We start from the raw sequence: 25,235 nt of genomic DNA on the forward strand, positions 1-25,235 counted from the left end.
TAGGTCTCATCACTCCCAGGACACTGTGGTGGAAAGGATACCGTCTTTGGAATCAATCAGTTCTGGGCTTTATATACAATGGAGTATTAGTCAGCCATAAAAAGGAATGAAACAATGCCATTTGTAGCAACATGGATGGACCTAGAAATTATCATACTAAGTGAAGTCAGATAGAGAAAGACAAAGACCATATGATAATACTTATATGAGGCATCTTAAAAAATGATACAAATAAACTTATTTACAAAACAGAAGCAAACTCACAGATTTTGAAAACAAACCTATGGTTATAAAAGGGGAAGAGCAGGTTGGGGGAGAGAAGGATTGGGATGGCATTTGCACACAATGGTATATAGAATGGAAAGTCAACAGGGACCTGCCGTATAGCACTAGGAACTCTACCCTAGGATAACTCATATGGGAATGGATATGTGTATATGTGTAACTGAATTACTTTGCTATACAGCAGAAACTAACACAACATTGTAAATCAACTATACTTCAAACATTAAAAAAAAAAAAAATCAGTCCTGGGCTTGAATCCTGACTTGGCCACTTGCAGCCCCGGTATTAAATTGCCTGAGCCTCAGTTTTTCTTTGTCTATAAAATGGGGATGATATAGAACTATCTGGCATCATTATAATATTTGGGATAGTGTACATAAAGTAGCTGATACCAAGGATGTCCTTGAGAAACAGGGTTGTAATGAGTATTGCCTTAGGTATGTGAAAGCCCTCCTTGTCCCTGCTTATTTAGGTTTCACCTCCTCTCTGAGGCCCAAATCTTCCCTGTGACACTGGACCTGATCTTTCCCTAGCAGGTATTGCACAACTAATTTAGCACTGACATATATTACAAATTATTTCTATTTCTCCTATGGGATTGCAAGCCACTTGAGAGCAGGGCTCCTGTCTTGCATTTCTTCACAACATCCTCAGCAAATGATTAAACATGCTCTGTTGCTGAGGAGAACTAATCCACTGGTCAACAAAACCTTTTAAAAGGATTCAAGCAATAATTATCGAATACTGTAACAATGAAAGCGTATTAGAATCCTCTGAAGATTGACAATAATACCAACGCCCAGACTCCACCCCAGACCACTTACATCAGCATCTCTGGGGGGAAGGGTCCACACCTCAGTTTGTCTAAAGCTCTCCAGGGGATGCTGATGTGGGCAGCCAGGTTTGTGAACCACTGGTTTAGAGCATGGCTCCCCTCCTGGCCTCTGAATGCCATCTGTTCCCCATCCTCTCTCTTTCTCCTGTCCTCCATCCTCATCCTTATCTACCTGATTCTTCTGTAAGTCTTTCCTGTGCTCAAGTCACCCTCAGCTTAAAAAACAATCAATAATGCCCCCACTGCGCATGCGCCCCTGCCTCCACAGCACAGAGACCCCCTTCTGGAAGACGTCGTCTCCACTTCCTTTGCTCCTATTCACTCTGCCTGCTCCTGCAGCCTCTCCTCACTACCCACAATTGAGATGTTCTTATGAAAGTCATCACAATCACGCTGCAGTCAACCCAATGGAAATAGCTCCATCTTTACTTGACTGTTTGCAGCTTTCCATCCTGTTGCTCACTCTTACTTCTTCCTCTTTTTGTTTTTAAACTGATGTACAGTTGATTGACAATGTTGTGTTAGTTTCAGGTGTACCACACAGCAATTCAGTAACATGTACAGATTCCTTTCAGAGTTTTTCTTTTTTTCCTTCTTAGAGGTTATTATAAAATATTGAGTAGGAGTTCCCTTTGTGGCACAGTGGTTAACGAATCCGACTAGGAACCATGAGGTTGCGGGTTCGGTCCCTGCCCTTGCTCAGTGGGTTAACGATGCCACGTTGCTGTGAGCTGTGGTGTAGGTTGCAGACGCGGCTCGGATCCCACGTTGCGGTGGCTCTGGCGTAGGCCAGTGGCTACAGCTCCGATTGGACCCCTAGCCTGGGAACCTCCATATGCCGCGGGAGCAGCCCAAGAAATAGCAAAAAGACAAAAATAAAATAAAATAAAATATTGAGTAGAGCTCCCTGTGTATACAGTAGGTCCTTGTTGGTTATCGATGTTATATATAGTAGCATGTATATGTTAACCCCAAAGTCCTAATTTATCCCTCCCCCCTTGCTTCTTAAATCTCTTGGTTCCCTTAGAAACGGAGACTGCTCCTCCTTGGTCCCTTTCTATTTCTCTTATTGTTCCTTCCCCCAATCCTCCACCCACTCCCCATTCTCTGCTGGCTCCTTAGGTGTTGGTCTGTCCCAGAAGTTCACCCCTCACCATCTTCCCTTACTCTGTAGCCTTGACTAGGTGGGTTCGTCGACTATTCTCTTAGCTTCTGGCATCTTCATGTGACAGCTCCCACCATCTCCAGCTCTAACCTGTCTCTTCATCTCCAGACATGGGTTTGTGGCTGCTTCTTGAACTTCTCTACCCAACAACTACCATGCACCTCGAGTTCGGCATAACCAAAACTCAACTAATCATGCCTCCTTCAACTACCAAAAACAGAACCAAAAAAGTGCTTCACCTTGTGTGTTCTCTCTCATCACCCAAACCAGAAATTCTGGGCTTTTTCCTCTTTGTGTTCACCCCTCTTCCCTAACCATCATTCCATCAATACTCTTTCATAACACTTGAATCTGTTTATGTCATTTTTATCCTCACAGCCATTCAAGTCGAAGTCCTCATAATAACAACGGCTCTGACTCTCCTGGCCACCAATACCTCCTACACGTCCAATCTGGACTCCACTGCTGAGTTATCTTGGAAAACCCCAAATCTGATCGTGTCCCTTGCCCCTTACAATAGCATCTTTGCGTCCCCCTGTTTATCCTTCCAGCATCGTCTCGTGCCACCTCCCTTTCCTGCAATCTACATTCCAGTCATACTTAAGGACTTGGCAGGGCTCAAATTTATGCCATTCAATTCCTTGCCTCTGGGCCTTTGAACCTGCTGCCCCCTCTACATGAAATGCCCTTCTCCCCACTCCTGCCTGGATCACCCTGCTCATCCTTCATGACTCAGTTCAGCTGAGACATTACATCATGCCTCTGACCTGCAGCCCCCACTCTGGTTAGGCGCCCGCCTCGATGCTTCCTTGGTGTCCCTCGATCACAGCAACACTCACCTTTTACTGTAATTGTCTGTTTATTGGTCACCTTCTTCCCACCCACTCGAGAACAGGAAGCAAGTTCTTATTCCTCTGGCATCCAGAAGCTTAGCATAGCATTATCAGACATGTAGCAAATGCTCACACAATGCTTTTGGATGAATGATTAGATGAACCAGGGAACGAATGAAAGAAAGAAATCAAGCCAAGATGTCTGATATAAACAGAGAGCCTCATCATGAACCAGCTTCTCCTCCTGACCCCTCCTACTTGATGAACAGCATCTGTATCTCTGTCCCAGATGTGGAGTTCATCATCCCATAAACAAGGCTGATTTCCTCTTCCCCACCTCCCCCTCAGCCACTTCCACATCTTCTTCAGACCTGCCCCTTCTTCCACTTCCCTTGACTCCTTGCCTGAGCTATTTCTCCAGCCTCCAAGAAGGTGTCTGTCTCCTAGCTTTCCTTCCTTCCTCTCTCCCCTGGTTCCATCCTACATGTAACTGCACAAGGGGTCTTGGCTGAACAGATGGACCTGCTTTCACAGCTCCCTGACCCTTGCCCCTTACCCCGGTCTAATTCTCTGCATCTGTGCATCCTAGGTCTACCATCTGTCCCCTGGTTTCATGTCAAGTTGGGTGGTTAAGAGGCTGGAAGTAGCGGGTGTATTACCCCTCTCCCAACTGCCACTCCCAGGCTTTTCTGGTGGCAGCAGAAAAACACTTTCGAATCCATCCAATGCTCTCACAGGCCTTTGCTTTAGGATTCTTTCCTCTTGTGAAGTCATTAAGCAGCATAAAGTATGGCGGTGGTGATGTGGTTTCATGGATTATTGCAGATATTAGCTATAAGTCAATACCGAATACAACTACCATTAATAACCATTTATTGTTTCCTCTGTTCCAGGAACATACAGCCCTGATTTAATTCTTCCTCAGTCCTATGAGGTAGGTATCACTTTTATTTGTGCTTACAGAGGAGAAAATTCAACCTCTGAAGTTAATGATTTGCTCAAGGTAATTTACGTGTTAAGTGGCAAGGTGGGATAGACTCCAGGGACCAAGTTCTTTCTTTTTCTTTCTTTTTTTTTTTTTAGGGTTGCAACTATGGCATATGGAAGTTCCCAGGCCAGGGGCTAAATCAATGCCACATCCAAGCCGCATCTGAAATCTATACCACCACTCACAGCAACACCGGATCCTTAACCCACTGAGTGAGGCCAGCGATCGAACCCGGGTCCTCATGGATACTAGTTGGGATCGTTACTGCTGAGCCACAATAGGAATTCCCAGGGACTAAATGAATAATACATATATGAAAAAATTAAGTAATATTTAAGTCAACAAGAAATACTTATCCTGAACACTGAAGACTGGATTATTTTATCTATAAAATATCGAAATTTATATATCAGAAACTTAAAAGTGATCAATGAAGTTCTTGAGGTAGATTAAAAAATAACTAAACTTTTTGTTACATATGGAAGATCACTTTAGCCCAGGGATATTCCAAGGGGTAGAGGGTCACCCTCTGGGAAGCTAACTATTTCTTCTTCTCCTGAGCTGAGGGGCTGGTAGGTTAGCATAAGGGAGTCAAGGGGACTGAGCAAATGGGGTCATAAAGAGAGGGATTGGGGAGCTCCCTGTGTGGCTCAGCAGGTTAAGAACCTGACATAGTCTCCATAAGGATGCGGGTTCAATCCCTGGCCTGGCTCAGTGGGTAATGGAGAGAGTGTTGCCACAAGCTGTGGCATAGGTTACAGATGCGGCTGGGATAGATCCAGTGTGGCTGTGGCCGTGGTGTAGGCTGGAAGCTGCAGTTCCAATTGGACCCCTAGCCTGGGAACATCCCTAGGTCATAGGTGCAGCCATAAAAAGAAAAGAGGGAAAAAAAAGAGGGGCTGGATTCAATGATCTAACTGTCACTTTTTCCTCTGACATCACGCCTCCCAAATGAAATCCCTCAGAATAGTGTGACTTGTGAGAACCCTCAAATTCTTTAGTAAAATGCTGCACAATTCCACAAATTTTTGTATTTCTGTCCTTAAATGTCTGATGGCCACTACTTCAGCCTTGCATCAAACTAGATAAAGTGCTAAATACAGGCTTTTCAAAGTAGAAAAACAAAGTGTTTTGTTGCCTTGTGGAAGTCTGAAAACAAGCCAAAATACATATCTCTCTTGGATGTCTTTCTGCACAAGATGGTGATAAGCAAAGTAAGAGAAATTGCTTTCTTGGAGTAGAGGCCCAAGTGAATTCCAGTCTTCTTTGGCCCCTCCCATAATTTTTTTTTTTTTTTTTGGTGGGGAGAGCAAACCTAGGTGCATTGCTGCAAAATAACCCTACTTTGTATTTATCTATCCCTTTCCGAAATACAAAACCCCTCCCAAAAGTTGCCTTCTTTGTCTTTTAACAAGACCGGTGGCTGTTATATGATCAGAGAATTCATATCTATAGAAGAAAAAAGGAAGGCTAGCTAGTTAGTTCATTGAGCCCGAGAAGAAAGCTCAAACCACTTTACAACCAAGTGAGCTATTCCCCAGGACGCTTGCCTCCCTCACAGACCACCAGAAACACCAAACTTTCATCTTATGATTGTATCACCAAACAATACTTTGCATTTACACTCTACTTTGGAATTTATAAAACCCTTGCACACCCATGCCACATTTAATTCTCGCAACAGCCCTGAGAAGTCAGTCTTGTCCCCATTTTACGGACGATGAAACTGGACCCAAAGAGTTTATAGAACTACTACTCTCAGGAGCAACAGTGGGTCTGGTTTCCCTCATGAAATGCACAACATGCATTCAATTGCCTGATTCCCAGACAGAGCACATCTAAGTCTCAGGCTGGCACCTTGTTTTTCAGATGTCCAACTGCCTCTTCTGTGTCTACAGACACATTCCCTCCATTCATGGTCTGTGATAAGAATGATTCTTGGTCCTCTAGCAGCCATTCTCTCCTTTCTTCTAATAGGTCCCTGTATATTTCAGTTGGCCCATGGCCACTCAAAGACTACATTTCCCAGAATGCCTTGCATCTGTGTGGGTCCATGTGACTACATTCCGTCCAACAGGATGCAAGCAAAAATGCTGAGGGAAATTTCTGAACTATCCCTTAATAGTAAGTGATGTGTTCGCTTTCCTCTTTTCCTCATCTATTGGCTAGAATGTGGATGTGGCAGTGAGCTATTTGGGACCCTGGTGAGGCAGGCCAAAAGGGCTGGCAGAACAATGGAAGAATCCTGGCACAGGGAAGCCACCAAAAGCACCTTAAAGTGGTTATATCTACATGGTTACATGGGGGAAACATGAATGCATATCTTATTAGGATCACTGTTACTTTGAGTTTGGGGACTTCTAAACTTTCATCCTAATTAGTACTTGACCTGATGCACTAAAACAACCTGGATAGCTGAGGAGCCTCTGCAAAGACGGGGCTATTCTTAACTGAATCCCTGTTCACCTTGTGATGATGAAACCGTGTTGTAAGGTTCTGAACTTAAATCTCTGACTTTGAATCAGACCTCACCTTTACCCGCTTCTACACCTTACTTTATTCCTACTGCTGGAAACCCAGGTCGGCCATTGTTTCCAGAAATGAAGCTGGACGGTGTCTTGTTCACTAGTCTTGACATTCAGCTCCTATATGGGGTTGGGGCAGGGGTGAGGTGGGCTGGGGTTAGAATTCAGTGAGCAGAGCTGAGGGGAGGCATGAAGGGGGAGAGAGCACTGGACTAGGAGCCATAGTAGCTGTGCAGAACCACACTCTGGAGCCCAGTAGGTGTGTGGTCTTGGGGATGCCATTTAAACTTCTCTGGGCCAAAGTTTCAATGTAGAAATTCTGTAATTCTTCTAAAATACCCTTCACTGGTAGCTAGTAACCTTGGATTCAACTTCACAGTTGATGCTACAAGTCAAGGCTGGGTCTTAGTTGCCTTAGTCAAAGTTGGGAATGTTTAGCATTGTTAGATAGAAGGCACAGGGAAACAGAAAAGGAACATCTTCCAAACAGACTTCTCCCAAAGGTCCTAAGGAAGGCCATGCAGGCCAGAGTGGAGGGAGGCGTTGGAGGCATTTCCATTCCCTGAGTGGTCATGGAAAGTTAGAGAATATCATCCGGGGTTTTGCAAGAGGGGGAGCATTGGCTTTGGGGCTGGACAAATCTTCCTCGTATGGGTCTACCTTGCATATTGCAGGAGAGTCAGTATCCCTGAAGCTTGTTCACTCAAATACCCACACATATCTGCATATGCCCATAGGGAACAAGGGGAGCACCAGTTGAGAACCATTACAATCAGCCCCTTCATTTTATAGTCAAAAAGTGCCTCACAGGAGTTCAGTGACTTGGCCAAACAGGTTCCTCTTGCTCTAGGGACAGAACTGGGACTAGATGCAAACCTCACAATTCCTGGCTGTTTTCTCTCTCTGACCTTGGATAAGAGTCAAAAAGAATCACTCTTCTGGGTCAGCCAGACCAGTGGCCTCCAAAGCAGGGTGGTGGGGCTAGATGGCCCAGACAATCTATTGGATGTCAGAAGAAAACAGAAGAACTTTCTGTTTCTATGTTTCCTCCGCCTTTAAAATTCTGTGGGATTTTCTAATGTGCATAATGTATTAGTAGAGCAGCATATGTAAAATTAATAAATACATAAATATACATATACTGGTACATGTTCAAACATTTCTTCACCAAGGATATGCCTGATCCAAAAGTGTGGAGACCACCAGTTTAAATATCCATTTCTTAACTTGATCCCCTTGCTGTACAGTAGGAAAATAAAATTAAAAAAAAAATTAAAAAAAAAGGAGTCCCCATCGTGGCGCAGTGGTTAACGAATCCCACTAGGAACCATGAGGTTGCGGGTTCCGTCCCTGCCCTTGCTCAGTGGGTTAACGATCCGGCGTTGTCGTGAGCTGTGGTGTAGGTTGCAGATGCGGCTCGGATCCCGCGTTGCTGTGGCTCTGGCGTAGGCCGGTGGCTACGGCTCCGATTCGACCCCTAGCCTGGGAACCTCCATATGCCGCAGGAGCGGCCCAAGAAATAGCAAAAAGACAAAAAAAAAAAATTCATCACATTTCTGTAAAGATTTTACATTACATTAAAGCATTACTTCCTATTTTTTCATAAAATCTAGGAAAATCTTGCTAATTCCAATGGAAACTATTCCTCATTCCACTACCATTCAATTAAAAGGAAATGATGACCTAAAAAAATAAAATAAATATCCATTTCTATTTCTAACTCTAAAAATGTACCAAACAGTCCTGATATGTTTTATTATTGATTTTCCCACGATGAAACCTGCAGGTTGTTCTTCTAAGCAAAGGCTAAGTGTCAAACGCAAACCCAATCAGAAGCCTTTCTATCGGCAGATTATCAAAGACTACATCAGAACATTCCACATAATCTGCCAGGTTATTTTGGCCATTTCTTCGCTGGACTCAGATGAGCCATGTGTCAACCCAATCTCTGGTTGGCATTCAATCCAGAAAGTCAATCAACCAGCTTAGGTAACCTGGTCCTGCCTCACTAAGAAGGTCTGGAATTGTTTCAAAAAAAAAAAGTGAGGAAAGAAAAAAGAAAAGGGGGGGGGGAGTGGGGGAGCTCCCCCCACAGTAGTGCTCGCTAGTATAAATATTTTCTCTCCTTTTCAATCTTTTCCACCTGGGCTTGGAACAGAGCTTCAATGACTTCAACCTTTAAAAATAGTGTTCTTCACCTTACTCTGCCAAGTGAGATAAAAGCAGTTTCCTTCTCAATGATTAAAAATTCACCTGGTATGGTCCACCATCCCTGCTTCGATCAGAACCAAGCCAGCTCCGTGGGCTTTAGTCAGTATGAGCGGGAGGCAGGAAAATCAACATTTTGATGAAAAGAGACCTCCTGAGTCCTGGGCTGGGGCAAGGGGTGCACTTTTCTAAAGCATACTTACAAAAATCACCTGATGATCCAATCGTCCCTGGAGAGGAGAAAAAAACAAAACAGTATGAAAATGAAAGGGAAGCTTGCAGAAACGAAAATGAACCCGCAGAGTAGGTGCCCTTCCGCCAGGTACAGCCTAAGGCAGCAGACACACACCTTGGCAACGTGAATCCTCTTGAGCGCTCGCTCAGCTCTTACTGTGGGCCAGGTATGGTGCTGGGGGCTCTACCACCGCCCCCCCCAAACCTTGTCTAACACCCACAGCATCCTTATGCTATAGGATGATGTGATAAGGCACAGAGATCCCCAAATTTTCTCCGTTCACAGCACCATTAGCATCTCAGTAATACCTTTGTGGAACCTCTCATCCAAAAGAAACACCTAGTTCCATTTATTCAATAGCTCTATGCCCAAGATTTGACACAGAGGTTGCTGTTTCCCATGAAAAGTTCAAATATTCCACGAGGCCCCTGAGAGTTTCCTGCAGAGCCTAGAGCACCGTGGCACACAGGCTGGGAACCACAGGTATGCTCCTCCCATAGGGTCTATTCAAATCTGTTTTTTCAATACAGGACCTGAGACCCAGTAAGGTTCCCCAACTGGGTGGTTGTCATCTAGGAATAGAACGTGAGTCGTCTGAATGCAGAGCCTACTCTGCTACACCAGATCCCTCCCCTCCCCTCTTTGTGGCTCACCGCCTTTATGTCTAGTCATCATTTGCTCTCTCCCCTGTGTGTTCTGCACCTCCTCCCACCCCCGCCCAAACACACATGTACACGCGCATGTACACACACACACACACACACAAGCGCGTGCGCACATTCATTCCTTTGGGTCAAAAGAATTCCCCTCCCTCTCTGCCTTTTCAGAAACTGCCCCTGCTTCAACTCTCAGCCTCAAATTTTACCCCTTGCCCACTCATTCCTACACCAGTCTCCCCATCTTCAAAAACCTTAGTCTGTCTATGAAGTGGCCTGTAATTGGCATTTGGTCTCTAACTGTTTTATCAGTGTGAACACAGTTTGCCCAGGAAGACCAAAAGTTGCCCAGGAACAGCGACCATGGGTTATCTTGTGCTGAGCAGACAGCAGCAACTACGAAGGTTTGTTGAAATCAGCGAGGTAATCAAATGATGGCATAATTTGGTAGCATATTCTAGTAGCTTGGTGTAATTAATGGAGAGAATATATTTAACATAAAGGCACTGATCTTCGAGGAGTAACACCTAACATATACACAGCTTCTTTACATTTTACCAAATGCTTTTTTATGTGTACAATTTTTTTTTTTTTTTTTTTAGGGCCATACCTGTGGCACATGGAGGTTCCCAGGCCAGGGGTCAAATCAGAGCTATAGCTTCCAGCCTACACCACAGCTATAGCAGTGCAGGCTCTGAGCCACATCTACAACCTACAACACAGCTCACAGCAACACTGGATCCTTAACCCACTGAGCAAGGCCAGGGATTGAACATGCATCCCCACGGATACAAGTGAGATTTGTGATCGCTGAGCCTTAATGGGAACTTCCTACATGAATAATTTTATGTGCGGCTCACAAGACCATAATTATCATACCCCTTACATGGGAGAAAGTTGAAGCTTTGGCAGTTTAAGTAGCTTTGGCCAAAGTTACCCAACCTGTAAGTGGAGGAAGGTGGTCTGGAAGCCCATGGGGGCTGCCCAGCCTGGGCCTCTGCTTTCTGTTTGCACTGTTCTGGCCCTTCCCAGAGATGTCAGCGTGTCAGGCCCCTGGTCATGTGACGGGGCAGGACCTTGATCTCAAAGGCGCTGTGCGGATTCCACGACCCCTGTCACCAGCACTGTGCCCTTTCTGCCAAGGCTGCTCTAGTGTGAGCTGTGACCCACACTCCCTGCAGGACAGGAGGCTGGGCAGCTGAGGGACACTGCTGGGGATGGTGCCAGCCCCTTGGTGAGGTCCAGGGGCTAGTGGAAAGTTCCAGTGATGTCAAGCGGAGATGGAACCTCTACCAGGAATGGCGTCATGGGGCCAAGCCAATGTCCCCCTCTTTGGATAGAGTAAAAGCATAGAGGCTGGGACTGAGGACCACTGAGGCACATGAGGGGTGCTTAAGCAAAAGGCTGAGAATACATGTGTGGCGTTCAAAATACAGACAAGCTGAGGATGTGCAGCTCTTCTTTTCGAGTCATGAGAGCTTTGGTAAAAATAGCCAGAGCAGAGTGCAGAATCCAGTCTGTCCTGGGTTTACAGTCAACTGTTACTTCACCTCCCTGAGTCTCAGCATCCTTGTCAGTTAAATGAGGTCACAGGATAGTTGTGAAGATTAAATGGAAAAACATATATAAAGCATGAGGGACAGTGCCTGGCAGGTAATAGACTCTTAATAAGTGACAGGTACTCATCACAGATGACAAGCAAGTTTCTAGGTGCACCAGCCCAGCAGGCAATTACTAAATGGGAGCTACAAACACCAACTCCACCACCACTACCGTTACGGCTAGGGTACTCGGGGCACTGGTGTCGACTCCTTGCAGAGCAATTAAAAAGGCTCTAGCCTGTAGAAGAATTGTAGGAGAGTGGGGAAGGAGGAGGCAAGTGAAAGAAAAGAAAGAAGAACATGCCTAAGGCAGAGAAATTCACCCCAAGAGAACTTGACAGGAAACAGAAAAGAAATAGATGAAGAGCCCACACTTGGTTAGTGGAAGGACAGGATGCCGGCTGCAGAAGAAAAATAAACAACTTGCATCGGTTGAATATACATTTCAAATTGCATCATTTTCTTTTGCATTGTGTCTCCAGGCAGTTGAGAAGATACGAATGTGTCATATTTAATTATAAAGCTTTATTGGGATTTCAAAAAAAATCAGAATTGAATTTTATGGAGGAAAAAAGGGGAGAAAAACAGCTGTAAGATGGCTGTTTCTCTGCAGGATAAAAGGGGTTGGCTAGACCAGGATGGAAGCGCTTATGCCATTAGTCTTTTCCTCACCCGGCTGTCTTTCTGGGGATATGGATGCATGAGATGGGGTTACAGACACGAAAGATGTTCTAAATTCCAAAGGACTATACAAACGCCAGTGGTTGTTATTATGGTTATACATACAGCGGCGCATATATACACCAAATCAGAAATCCTTCTGAATATCAGGGACATGCCAGCTGGGGGTGCGCTTTTGGGGGTGCCACCAGGATGGAGGTACTCACAGTGGTCGGGGCATCCAGGCTCAGTGGCACAGTGTGGGACCACTCCTGCAGGGCTTTCTCTTCACTGACCTCAGAGTAAAAGACCTGGGAAAGATGCAGAGTAAAGTGTGACGGAGAGGGCGGGACCCCATCCTAGTATTTTTCCCCAAACCACAGCTTTCTTAGGTAATCTTTCAGTTTCCCACAGTTGATTGTACCTGAGTCCAGAAAAACATTTCTCTACTTCAATATGACAACAGGACAAGGGCCATGATAAACAGCTGCTCTCCCTTGGTGAAGGTGAGACGGGAAGGAGTGATGGGTCTGAGGTGTTATGAGGGGTTTACATCCTGGCAGACAGCTCAGCTCGAGTGGGCTTGGGGCCCCAGAGAAAGGTGGGCTTGCCCTCTCTGGATATTCCCAAATATTTACCACAAGTCTCTTAAATTGTAAGAGTTGACTCTTTTTTTTTTTTTTTTTTTCCTGCCCGCCCCATGGCACATGGAGTTCCCAGGCCAGGGATGAGATGCAAGCTGCAGTTGCTACCTATGCCACAGTGGCAGCAACACAGGATTCTTAACCCACTGTGCCAGGCCAGGGATTGAACCTGTGTCCTAGCACTCCAGAGATTCAATTCTGTTGCGCCACAGGGGGAACTCACGTGTTTTTTTCTTTCTTTTTAAAAAGGTGGCTTATTTTTAAAAACACTCTTCAAAGACAACATTTCAGTGAACGGAAATCAGGCTGATGTGTAACCTCTGACAGGTAGGAATGACTTCTCTGTTCCCTCGCCCACTTTGCCTGTCTACTCTCACTCAGATGCGACAATGTTTTGTCCTTATTGACAACATTCCACAGTAGCTCCCTGCTATTTCCCATGTTTCTGCTTTGGTCTCCAAATGTGACTACAGGCAATTGGAAAGCAGGAAGCATGTCTTCTATTTAGTTTATATTTTCCCATCCCTGAACAATAGAGCCAACTGCCTTTTGGGGCCCTTACAAATGCCCTTAAAAGGGAAACATCTCTCACTTCACAGCCTAACATGGGAGGGGTGATGTCAGGAAGCCATATACAGAAGGAGCAAATATGGCAAGGAAGGAGTTCCCATCATGGCTCAGCATTAAGGAACCCGACTAGTACCAATGAAGATGCAGGTTTGCCCCCTGGCCTCACTCATGGGTTAAGGATCTGGCATGGCTGTGAGCTGTGGCGTAGGTTGCAGACGTAGGTCGGATCTGGAGTTGCTGTGGCGTAGGCTGGCAGCTACAGCTCTGATTCAACCCCTATTCTGGGAATTTTCCATATGCCACGGGTGTGGCCCTAAAAAAGACCCCCCCCCCAAAAAAAAAGGAAAGGAGTTATGGTTACCCCAACACACCCACTGAAACCCCTGTGCCCAGGTACTCACAGTATAGCCCATGATGGAGCTCCCAGCATGTCTTGGCATTTTCCACTGGATGCTGAAAGCTGTGCAGTTCAATGCATCCAGTATGATATCGAGAGGTGGCCCCACCTTGCCTGCTCCAAAACAAAAGAGATGGTGTTAGAAGCTCCATGCATCCCCTAGAGTATACTTCCGAAAGATAGAAGAGAGTGCACTTACAGACGGAGAGCATACTTAGAGATGATGTTCAGGCCAAAACTGCAGACCTCTCTCCAGTTTGCCACATCTGCATCAGCTGACCTCACGAGACCTCTGCTATCACCTCCCAACCAGCAGTGGGAGGGAAATCAGCCCAGCTATGGCCCACAGTCCCTTCCATAACCCCTAAAACCTCAAGGTCCAGCAAAGGGAGGTTCAAAGTAGCAGAGACCAAACACCCAGGCTTGACTCTAGGAGCTTGGAACATATCAAAGCAAGATAGTGATTTTATTTTTTAAACTCAGTAACATATATATATACATATGTTTTATAGATATGTTATACAGACATAAGTGTTTATATGGCTTGTATATTCTTATTACAGAATGTTTCAAAAGTGTGGTTTGGTGTAAAATGGGGTTAGGGAATCTCTAAGGTTTTGCTCTATCATTACCTTTAATAATTTTATGGTTATAAATAATAAACTATATCTTTATAAAAACAACATACTCAGATTTCAAAATTGAAAAAGTTCACATGAAAATTTCCATCATTCAGAAATAAGTCCTGGCAACATTTTAATAGAGTATACCTCCTTTTGGTTACATGCAAATTTTTGAAAGATATATATACTCACATATGTACATATTTTTATTTATATAATGCATATGTCACTTTAATTTTTATTTATTGTGTTAATATATATAATAAATATATATACATTTATAAACATGATTCTAAATCTTTTTCCACTTAACATATATTATACATACATAAATTGACAGTATGCATTTACTGATGGAAACAATTATTTTTGGAGTTCTTGCCGTGGTTCATCAGTTAAAGAACCCAACTAGTACCTATGAGGATGCGGGTTCGATCCCTAGCCTTGCTCAGTGGGTTAAGGATCCGGCGTTGCCGTGAGCTGTGGTGTAGGTCGCAGATGTGGCTCCGATCCCACGCTGCTGTGGCTGTGGTGTAGGCTCACGGCTACAGCGCCGATTTGACCCCTAGCCTGGGAAACTCCATATGCCGTGGGTGTGGCCCTAAAAAATGACAGAAGGCAAAAAAAAAATTATTTTTAATGTCTGTTAGCTCTTTCACATAATGCATGGACTAAAATTTACAGTGTATCACATTTCACTACTGTTGGACACAATTTATTTCCGATATTGTGGTTTTTTTTGTTTGTTTTTTTTTTTGTCTTTTTGCTATTTCTTTGGGCCGCTCCCGCGGCATATGGAGGTTCCCAGGCTAGGGGTCAAACTGGAGCTGTAGCCACCGGCCTACGCCAGAGCCACAGCAACGCAGGATCTGAGCCGCGTCTGCAACCTACACCACAGCTCACGGCAACGCCAGATCATTAACCCACTGAGCAAGGGCAGGGACCGAACCCGCAACCTCATGGTTCCTAGTCGGATTCGTTAATCACTGCGCCACAACGGGAACTCCGATATTGTGTTATTTTAAATAATTCTTCAGGAAGGCAGAAACTAGGTTTGTCCTCTTCAGAGCACATAGTCTAACAAATGGAAGACTATTTTGATTTTCCACCTACTAATATGTTCTAAGACAGAATTTCTCAACTCCCACTACTGATGTTTGGGGCTGTATAGCTTTTGTGCAGGCTCTCCTGTGCACTGTAAGATGTTAAGAAGCAGGAGTTCCCGTCGTGGCACAGCGGAAATAAATCCGACTAGGAACCATGAGGTTGGGGGTTCAATCCCTGGCCTCACTCAGTGGGTTAAGGATCTGGCATGGCTGTGGCTGAGGCATAGGCCAGCAGCTGTAGCTCCGATTAGACCTCTAGCCTGGGAACCTCCATATGCTTCTGGTGCAGCCCTCCCCCCACCCAAAACAAAAGGTGTTAAAAAGCATCCCTGATCTCTACCCACTAGATGCTAGTATCACCCCCCAACCTTAGTTGTGAAAAACAAAACCATCTTTAGACACTGACACATGTCCCCTGGGGCCAAAACTGACTCCAGCTGAAAACAACTGATCCAAGAAAATGAATATTTTAAAGTGCTTTATAAGTGTAACCAAACTTACATCTAGAGAATGAATCAACTTAGAAGCTTACAGAGGTATATAAGAATGCCCGCGGAGTTCCCGTCGTGGCGCAGTGATTAACGAATCCAACTAGGAACCATGAGGTTGCGGGTTCGGTCCCTGCCCTTGCTCAGTGGGTTAACGATCTGGCGTTGCCGTGAGCTGTGGTGTAGGTTGCAGACGCGGCTCGGATCCCGCGTTGTTGTGGCTCTGGCGTAGGCCGGTGGCTACAGCTCCGTTTGGACCCCTAGCCTGGGAACCTCCATATGCCGCGGGAGCAGCCCAAGAAATAGCAACAACAACAACAACAACAACAACAACAACAACAACAACAAAGAAAAGAGTGCCCGGTATAGGAATACATCTTTATCAGATCTGAGTATTCTTTTAAATTTTTTGCTAAATTGATAAGAAAAAAAAAGATGAATAGTTTCATATCTTCTTTGGCTATATGTCTTCCTCCATTCATGTGTTTTGGACATTTTTCATATGGGTTAATTTTTTTCTCACTGATTTAAAAAATCTCTTAATATGTTAAAGATATGAATCATTTACATATATTTTTTCCTGTGAAGTTTTACCTTTGGGTCCAACTGTACGATTATTTATTACTGACCAGCTTAAATGCTGAGTAGAGGCCTGTGTTAACAAACTCACTAAGGAAGCGGGGAATGGGAGGAAGATAGTGGAAATGACTTACAGAACCCTCACAGAATCGTAGAATAACCAGTAGGCACAATCTCATTTTAGGAAGAGCAACACTCTCTTTATTTTGGGAAAAATACTACTGATCAAGGCAAGCAACTTGGGTCAATGACTGGGACTAGTCCTACCGCGTGTATCTGCTGTGGTTCAGTACAGAAAACAGTCTAGGTATTTTAAGCAGAAAGGTGGTTCCGAAATTGGTGGAAAGACCAGAGGAATGGAATTCAGGAGTCTCCATTACTCTATTTTATAGATACATAAAGAGATGAGGGCAAGAGATAATAGGTAGACAGATGATAACTAGCTAACTAGCTATAGTGGTGATTCAAAACTAAGAAGTCTCTGCCTTCACACTCAATCCTGCCATTACTGCCACCACAACTGCCTCCAGACACACACAAAAGTGACAGTGAACCACTTGGAATGATGAGTTCTCATGTTTTGATGGCCTTTTTATATCTCTTGCTTTGATAGCAGGAGACAGGGCAGCCAGAAAGTGGCCTTCATCCCGCTCCTGGCTTCCATAAGTCCCAAGGGTGCATCTAATTGTTGGAAACTAATTACCTCCAGAAGACTGCCTGCAAGGCAACTGGGGAGTTGTTTTTATTTCTCCAGTCTTTGCATGACTGAATGTTGGTGAACAAATCAATCCACAGTATCCATGATATCCTGGTACCATAAAAAGCCTGAATTCCAATAAACTATGGCCTTTAACGTTCATATTCTCTAGGAAGGTATTCAAATCAACTCCTGCTGGGACACAGCTGGGTGTGACTTCTATTTCATGTCTATATTAATTCATTTATTCAATCTTTCACAGCCCTAACAAATATTTATTGAGCTCCTATGTTTATCAGACCCTGGCTTAGTTGGTGAAACTACATTAATAATGCAGAGAGACAGGGACTGCAAACAGGTGAGCAGGAAATTACACCTGGGTGTAATGAGCTTAAGAAGTATGGAACACTCTGGTGGCAAGGACACACCCTGACTCCACCTGACAGACTAGTAGGAAAGAGGTAAAATGGGGCTGGAGAAGCAACCCAAGCAGAGGAAATGGTACACTTGCTTCCTCATAGTCTGGGGAAGGACCACATAATAGAACACTAGGGCACCATGGCTGAGTGGATGTGGGTGGTGAATGAGAGGAAGGAAAGCCCCAAGGATTCTGCCTTTGGCAGCACAGGGAAGGGGCTGTGTGCCATCTACTCATCTAGGGCCACTGAGGCAGCTGCTCCTGCTGCTGATGTAGGAGGTGTGGTCATTTGCAGCTGGTGAGGGAGAGGTGGCCAGGTCAGACATTTGGGCCAAATACCAAAACTATCCCAGATGAGTCAAATGGTTAAAGATGGAAAATCAAACTCTGGAAATGAACTGAATTTTAAAATCTGATTTTTTTGAAGATAAACCTTTCTCAGCCTAAAAGAGGTAGAGAAAAGAAATCAAAAGAGAAGTGATAGATTCTACATCATAAAACCTTCATGATGCTCCTCAAAAACTACAAAAGAAAAAAAATCAAAATGACAGATCAAAGGGGAAATAATTTGCAGCAAAGTGACCGGCCAAGGGGTAACTTTATTATAAAACTCATACATATTGAGAAAAAATATATTCAGACCCTAATAAATAAAATACAAACAGACAACTCACAAAAGAGAAAGTATAGCTGGTAAACACACATGGCAAAATATTCATATTTGCTAGTTATCAAATAAATACAAATTCTTCAAATTGAGATCTCATTTTCACCAATTAAATTAGCCAAAATATTTAAGTGATAGTATAACTAATGCTGACAGGGGTACATAAATATGCTACTTTCAAAAAATTACTTATGGCAGTATAAATGAGCACAGGCATTTTGGAAGACAATTTGGCAAAGAGCAGCAATATCCAGAGTCACAAGCACGTTCCTTCTCCTGGACTCTCAGATGTGGGATTACAGTCTGTCATGAGGAAAAAAGTCTTAAAGAAGAGAAGCCTGTTCACATGAAGATGTTCTTCAGAGAGAGAATCACTTGTGACATGGAAAAGTCATAGACAATATAAATATTTAGAAACAGTGGACTAGGTCAATAACAGCACATTACTGGCATGGACCGGTATACACACATTAAAAATGAGACTTGACTAAACACATTGTGGTGTCTTGGGATCTGGAACAGGAAAAGGACATTAGTGGGAAAACAAGTAAAATCCAAACAGCCCATAATTTATTGGATCATATCATACTTCTACTACTTAGTACTAGCACTAGCTAAATTTTTTTTAGATTTGACAAATGTATCATGGTTATATAAGATGTTAACATGAGGAGAAACTGGGTGAGAGGTATTCAAGAATTCTATTATCTTTGCAACTCTATAAATTGAAACTAATTTCAAAATTAAAAGTTTATTCCTAATTAAGTTTCTGCAGAGCAAAGGAAACCCTAAACAAAATGAAAAGACAACCCACAGAATAGCAGAAAATATATGCAAACGAAGTGACTGACAAGGGAGTAATCTCCAAAATTTATAAACACCTTCTGCAGCTCAATACCAAAAAAAACAAACAACCCCGTCAAAAAATGGGCAGAAGATCTAAACAGACAATTCTCCAAAGAAGACATACGGATGGCCAAAAAACACATGAAAAGATGTTCAACATCACTCATTATTAGAGAAATGCAAATCAAAACAACTATGAGGTACCACCTCACAGAATGGCCCTCATCAAAAAGTCTGCAAACAATAAATGCTGGAGAGGGTATGGAGAAAAGAGAACCCTGTTACATTGTTGGCGGGAATGTAATTTGGTGCAACCACTATGGAAAACAGTATGGAGATTCCTCAGAAAACTAAAAATAGAATTACCATTTGATCCAGCAATCCCACTCCTGGGCATCTATCCACAGAAAACCATGACTTGAAAAGATAGATGCACTCCATTGTTCATTGCAGCACTTTATATAATAGCTAAGACATGGAAACAACCTGCATGTCCATCAACAGAGGAGTAGATCAAGAAGATGTGGTACATATACATAATGGACTATTACTCACACATAAAAAGGAACGAAATACCGGCATTTTTAGCAACATGGATGGACCTAGAAATGATCATGCTAAGTGAAGTCAGTCATACAATGAGACACCAACATCACATGCTATCACTTACATGTGGAATCTAAAAAAAAGGACACAATGAACTTCTTTGCAGAACAGATACTGACTCACAGAGTGAAAAATTTATGTTTTCCAAATGAGGCAGGTTGGGGGGTGGGGAGATGGGCTGGGGGTTTGGGATGGAAATGCTATAAAATCGGGTTGTGATGATCATCACTGTACAACTATAAATGCAATAAAATTGAGTAATTTAAAAAGAAAAAAAAGGAGTTCACATCGTGGTTCAGTGGTTACCAAATCCAACTAGGAACCATGAGGTTGTGGGTTCAATCCCTGGCCTCACTCAGCGGGTTAAGGATCCAGCGTTGCCGTGATCTGTGGTGTAGGTTGCAGACGCCCCTCGGATCTGGCGTTGCTGTGGCTGTGGTGTAGGCCGGTGGCTACAGCTTTGATTCGACCCCTAGCCTGGAAACCTCCATATGCCGTGGGTGCGGCCCTAGAAAAAAGACAAAAAGACAAAACAAAAACAAAAACACAAACAAACTTAAAAGTTTATTTAAAAAATGGGGTTTGGAGTTCTCTTGTGGCACAGTGGGTTAAGGATCGCATTGTCACTGAAGTGGCCGGGGTCTCTGCTCTGGCACAGGTTTGATCCCTTGCCTGTTTGATCCACATGCTGCAGGCACAGCCCCCTCCCCAAATAATAATAATAATAATTAGGTTTATATCACTCTGTACAACAATTATGATGTGGGGTTACATAAAAAGTTTACCCAACTGCCATCAATACTGTTATTAGAATCATACGAAATACTTATTTGTAAAATAACTGGAAGGCGAGAGTAAAAGGCTAGTTGTTATGTTAGGGTAGCTGAGATTAAGGATGATTTTCTCCCTGTTTTATTCTCTTTGGTAAGCTTTGCAGAATGTTATTATATTGTTTTCCATGATTTGAAAAAATTACTCTGCAATGTATTTTGATATTCAAAGACCAAGTGGTGTATGGGTGCTGGTATGACGAGGCTCCCCTTGTAACTGAAGGAAATCTTCAAAATGCATGGGTCAGTCAGGTGAGGGCAGGCTGCATTGTCTCAGGTTTGCCGTCTCTCTCTCCATTTAACCGCAAGGCCAAAAGTTGTTTCATAACGAAGATTTATTAGCTCTTAGCCAAAGGTAATGTACCTGTGTAAAACAGTATACGTATCAGAAGTCAACTATCATAGCAAAACGAAGATGTCCAGGAAGGAGGCTATTGCTGCAGTAAACAATGCCACACAGACTTGTCAATCATCCGCAAATGAAGAGTTCATGGGGGTCCTGATATTGTAAAGGTCACAGAACAGGCACTGTCTTGCTCCACCCTGCTTTTGTGGCTGGCCATAATCTATAACGGGATGTCCCCCAATTTTTCGTTCTCTATGTTCTGGGTTTTCTAGGGCAGTTCTGATCCTAAATTATGTGTCACAGTTATGTCCAGCCAGATCTCACAATGTGCTACCGTTGTGGCTCAGTGGTACGAACCCAACTAGCATCCGTGAGGATGCAGATTTGATCCCTGGCCCCGCTCAGTGGATCAAAGATCCGGCATTGCTGAGAGCTGTAGTATAGGCTGAAGACACAGCTTGGACCTGGCATTGCTGTGGGTGTGGTGTAGGCCAGCAGCTGCAGCTCTGATTTGACTTCTAGCCTGGGAACTTTCATATGCTGCAGGTGCAGCCCTAAAAAACAAAAACAATGTGCAGGGGAGGAGAGATGGGCTCATGACCATGAAGATTCTAAACTAGAGCTGGTGGGGAAGCCCAGTGCTCCAAGCAGGCTGCCTTCACTGTACCCACTCTCATGTTCCTGAATACTGATTGGAAGATTTTTTTTCTCCTTTCTCAAAATAACTAACACACAGGAGTTCCCAGTGGTGCATCGGGTTAAGGATCCGGCGTCACTGCTGTGGCTTGGGTAACTGCTGTGGTGGAGGTTCAATCCCTGGCCCAGGAACTTTTTCATGCCAAGGGCACAGACAAAAAAAGAAGAAAAAAAAATTTAACACCTAATGTATGATGCTATATAGAGCATATATAGCTAAAGGATTTGGCATTGCCGCAGTTGCCATGCAGCTGTGGCTTGGATTCAGTCCCTGGCCTGGGAACTTCCATATGCTGTGGGTGCAGGCATCAAATAAGTAAGTAAATAAAAATAAATTCATTGCCACTTGTCCACAGGCATTTCAGTTTCACCACTTCCATCATTTCACAAAACTTCATCACTGCCATCTTCCATCTGTTTCCTTTTGTCCTACTGGTCAAAACTCTTTGTCCCAATTTACAAGTATTTTCCTGGGGCTTCAGAAAAATGAGTAGTAAATACGTTTGTTCAATCCACCATGTTTCACCAGAAATCAATTGATCTTCATCACACTATGCATTAGAGGTAGAAGACGTTATTCTCATTTAACAGATGAAGAAACTGAGGTCTAGTGTCTATTGATAAGATCATATCCATGGGGCAGGAGACAGAGACAGTGAGTAACAAAGATTAAATTTGTGTTCTCAGGGGTTCTGCCCAACCTCCTCTTCTTAGCTCCACCATACTCTCTTCCTGGGAGTTCTCATCCTCTCCAGTCACTACCGCATGTACCCCCCCCCCCCCCCGCAACAAGTCCATTTCCCAGCCCAGCCCCCTCTTCCAGAGTGCAGGTCTATGTACCCAACTGCCAACCGGACCCAGATGTCACATGGGCCTCTCGAATTCAACACGTCAAAACTGAATTCCTCATCTTTCTCTTTAACCTGAGCCCCTCCAGGACTCCCCGTCCTGGTAAACAGCATCCCCATCCACCATGACCACCAGAAACCTAGAAGTCAACCTCGGCATTAAATTGATCACAGAGTGTCCAATCCTCCTAATCATGGAGGCCTCAGAATCTTCCTCAATCCAGCAGCCTGGAGCAGCATCACCAATTTATTTATTTATTTGGTCTTTTTAGGGCTGCACCCATGGCATATGGAAGTTTCCAGGCTAGGGGCCGAATCGGAGCTACAGCTGCCGGCCTACGCCACAGCCATAGCAATGCCAGATCCAAGCCACGTCTGCCACCTACACCACAGCTCATGGCAACACTGGATCCTTAACCTGCTAAGTGAGGCCAGGGATTGAACCTGCATCCTCATGGATGTCAGATTCATCTCCACTAAGCCACAACGGGAACTCCAACACCAGATCTTTAACCCACTGAGCAAGGCCAGGGATCAAACCCTCATCCTCATGGATACTAGTCAGATTCGTTACTGCTGAACCACAACGGGAATTCCCACCACCAATTTTTCAGAGCTGTGCCTGTAATGGAACTTATTTTCCATTTGTTAAAATTTCCCCCCACCCAGGTTTCTCTGATCTTTCTAGACCCTAAGGAATACAGTTTCCCTCCCATAGCTCCCACAGTCTGCACCCTCTTCTGAAGAGTGTGTGTTAATAAACTAAATGGATTTTTTTTTCTGCAAAGCAGTCAAAGGCCACAGGATCGGTGACTCTAAAACTTATGAGAAGGAGGGGGTGGACGAAAGCCCATCTGGTTGGAAGGAAGCATCAGAGCCTTGTCTGAAGACACATTTGCATTGTGAGCACAGCGTTTTTCTCTATGTGTGTTTTTTTGAATTGTCCTTGAAGGAAGGGCAGGTCTGCAGACGGGGGCTGCCTGAAGCTGTATTCACAGAGGAAACGCAATATTTATACAGAGATTGTATGATTACTGGACTATACATGAGCAGGGGGGTGGCGGTGGCTGAAGGCAGGAGCAAAGCACCCAGTAGAGCCCCCTCTGGGCTGGAGACAGATTCCAGGCAGGTGGTGACAGACCCAGAAACACCTGAGAACCCAGCCCGGTATTGGCTTGGCCCGGTATTGGCTTTAGAGATAAGGGGACAGTAGAGCGTGGTCCAAACTCAAGTGAGCCAAAGAATTTCTCTAAATCTCTTCCAGCTAGAGGAGTGAAAGATTAGGAGTGATACTAAAGAGACTTTCCTCACATCCCTACAACTTCTGAGTCATCAGGAGAAAGTCCAATCTTTGGACAGGGCAAGTCAAGCCCAAGCTACTGGCTCAAAAAACTCTTAAGGAAACAAAACAGTTTTAATAATGGTTATACCACTGAGGTCTTCTGAGATTTTATCTATTGTGATATAAAAACATACTGGTGCTTCCTCGATATTAAAAAAAAAAGTAAGTATATGCCCCTTATATGTGGACTAAACAAAATTCAAGCTGTTAAATACAAAAATAACACTCATATTTAACCAACAATGGTTACAATGTTGGAAAATATATTATGCAACAGCAAACTGGTTTTAAAGAACTGGAGCCTTTAAAACTAGTATGATGCATTGATACAGCAAGTCCTAAAGCTGTGTTCTTGTAAGCCAAAAGCTACATTTCCTAAGAGATAAATAAATAAAAAGTGTATTTCTTTGTCATAAGGGAGCTGTATGCTTGGGATTTCTTTGGCGAGCTTTCAAAACTGTGTTAAGTTGCTGCATTAGAAACTTCTGAATGATTAGGTCAATTTCTTATGGTAACTTCATTTCATAAAATACTTCGACTTCCTGAGCAAAATTCATCTCTGATTCAATTAGTTTGGTAATCCAATTCATAAAAACACTCCAAAATGCAAACAAAAATATCATCTGTGACAGAAATACATTGCTAGCTTTTTAGTTATTTGATTTTCACAGAAGGAACCAAGTTACCTTCACTGATGAAATGGAAAATGCCCAGACTAACTAAAAATAATCAGGAAAGTCTGAGTAGGAAAAAAACCCATTTCCATCTTTTTGAAGCTTGCTCCAACTATTATTACTAAAGCAGCACTATGAATATATAATCAGAATCTGCCACTAGAGCTGCTTTCAAGGTGACGCCTTCAAGGCGACAGTAAAAATGTGGGTTTAAGACACAGAACAGTGTTTGTTCTAGTTACCTGGGGATTCAAAAAATTCTCAGACACTGAGGAGCAGCATAAAGTGTTTTTCAGAGCCCTCTCGCTTATCTTTGTTGAGGGGCTCATGGTTCACATCCCAATCATGCTTTCCTCCGAAATCCCCCATTCCAGTGTGTAATTTCAGAATGTAAGCAGCCCCTGCAGAGTATAAGTCCAGAACGGAACCCACCCTTGCAGAGCACCTCGAATGACTCATTTCCTGACCAATGGGCTGGGTTACCTGACTTCTTCTTCTTCTTCTTCTTCTTCTTTTTTTTTTTTTTTTTAGTTTTTAGGGCTGCACCTGTGACATGTGGAAGTTCCCAGGCTAGGGGTCCAATCAGAGCTGTAGCTGCCAGCCGAGGCCACAGCCACAGCAACTCAGAATGCAAGACACGTCTATGACCCACACAACAGCTCACAGCAACACCAGATCCTTAACCCACTGAGCAAGGGCAGGGATTGAACCCGCATCCTCATGGACATCAGTTAGGTTCATAACCCACTGAGTCACAAAGGGAACTCCTGGACTAGCTAATTTCTAATGTCCTTCCTACTCTGACATTCTATGATGCTCTCCTAGTATCACAAGGAGGAGCATCCACAGAGCGCTAAAGGTAAGAGG

The 25,235-nt window shown here is 43.8% G+C and overlaps 1 protein-coding gene across 2 annotated transcripts in view; it reads right to left on the minus strand.

Annotated features, from left to right (window-relative positions):
• EGFLAM (EGF like, fibronectin type III and laminin G domains) overlaps nt 1-25,235 on the minus strand; it is a 203,972-nt gene that overhangs the window by 118,480 nt on the left and 60,257 nt on the right. For both annotated transcript variants that reach the window (XM_047766743.1, XM_047766734.1), the window contains exons 2-4: nt 13,607-13,716; nt 12,219-12,302; nt 9,043-9,069 (exon numbers count right to left, since the gene is read on the minus strand). In XM_047766743.1, coding sequence (XP_047622699.1) covers nt 9,043-9,069; nt 12,219-12,302; nt 13,607-13,716 — 221 coding nt within the window. The remainder of the gene's footprint in view (nt 1-9,042; nt 9,070-12,218; nt 12,303-13,606; nt 13,717-25,235) is intronic.

The sequence above is a fragment of the Phacochoerus africanus genome, chromosome 1, assembly GCF_016906955.1.
Source record: "Phacochoerus africanus isolate WHEZ1 chromosome 1, ROS_Pafr_v1, whole genome shotgun sequence".
NCBI lineage: Eukaryota > Metazoa > Chordata > Mammalia > Artiodactyla > Suidae > Phacochoerus > Phacochoerus africanus.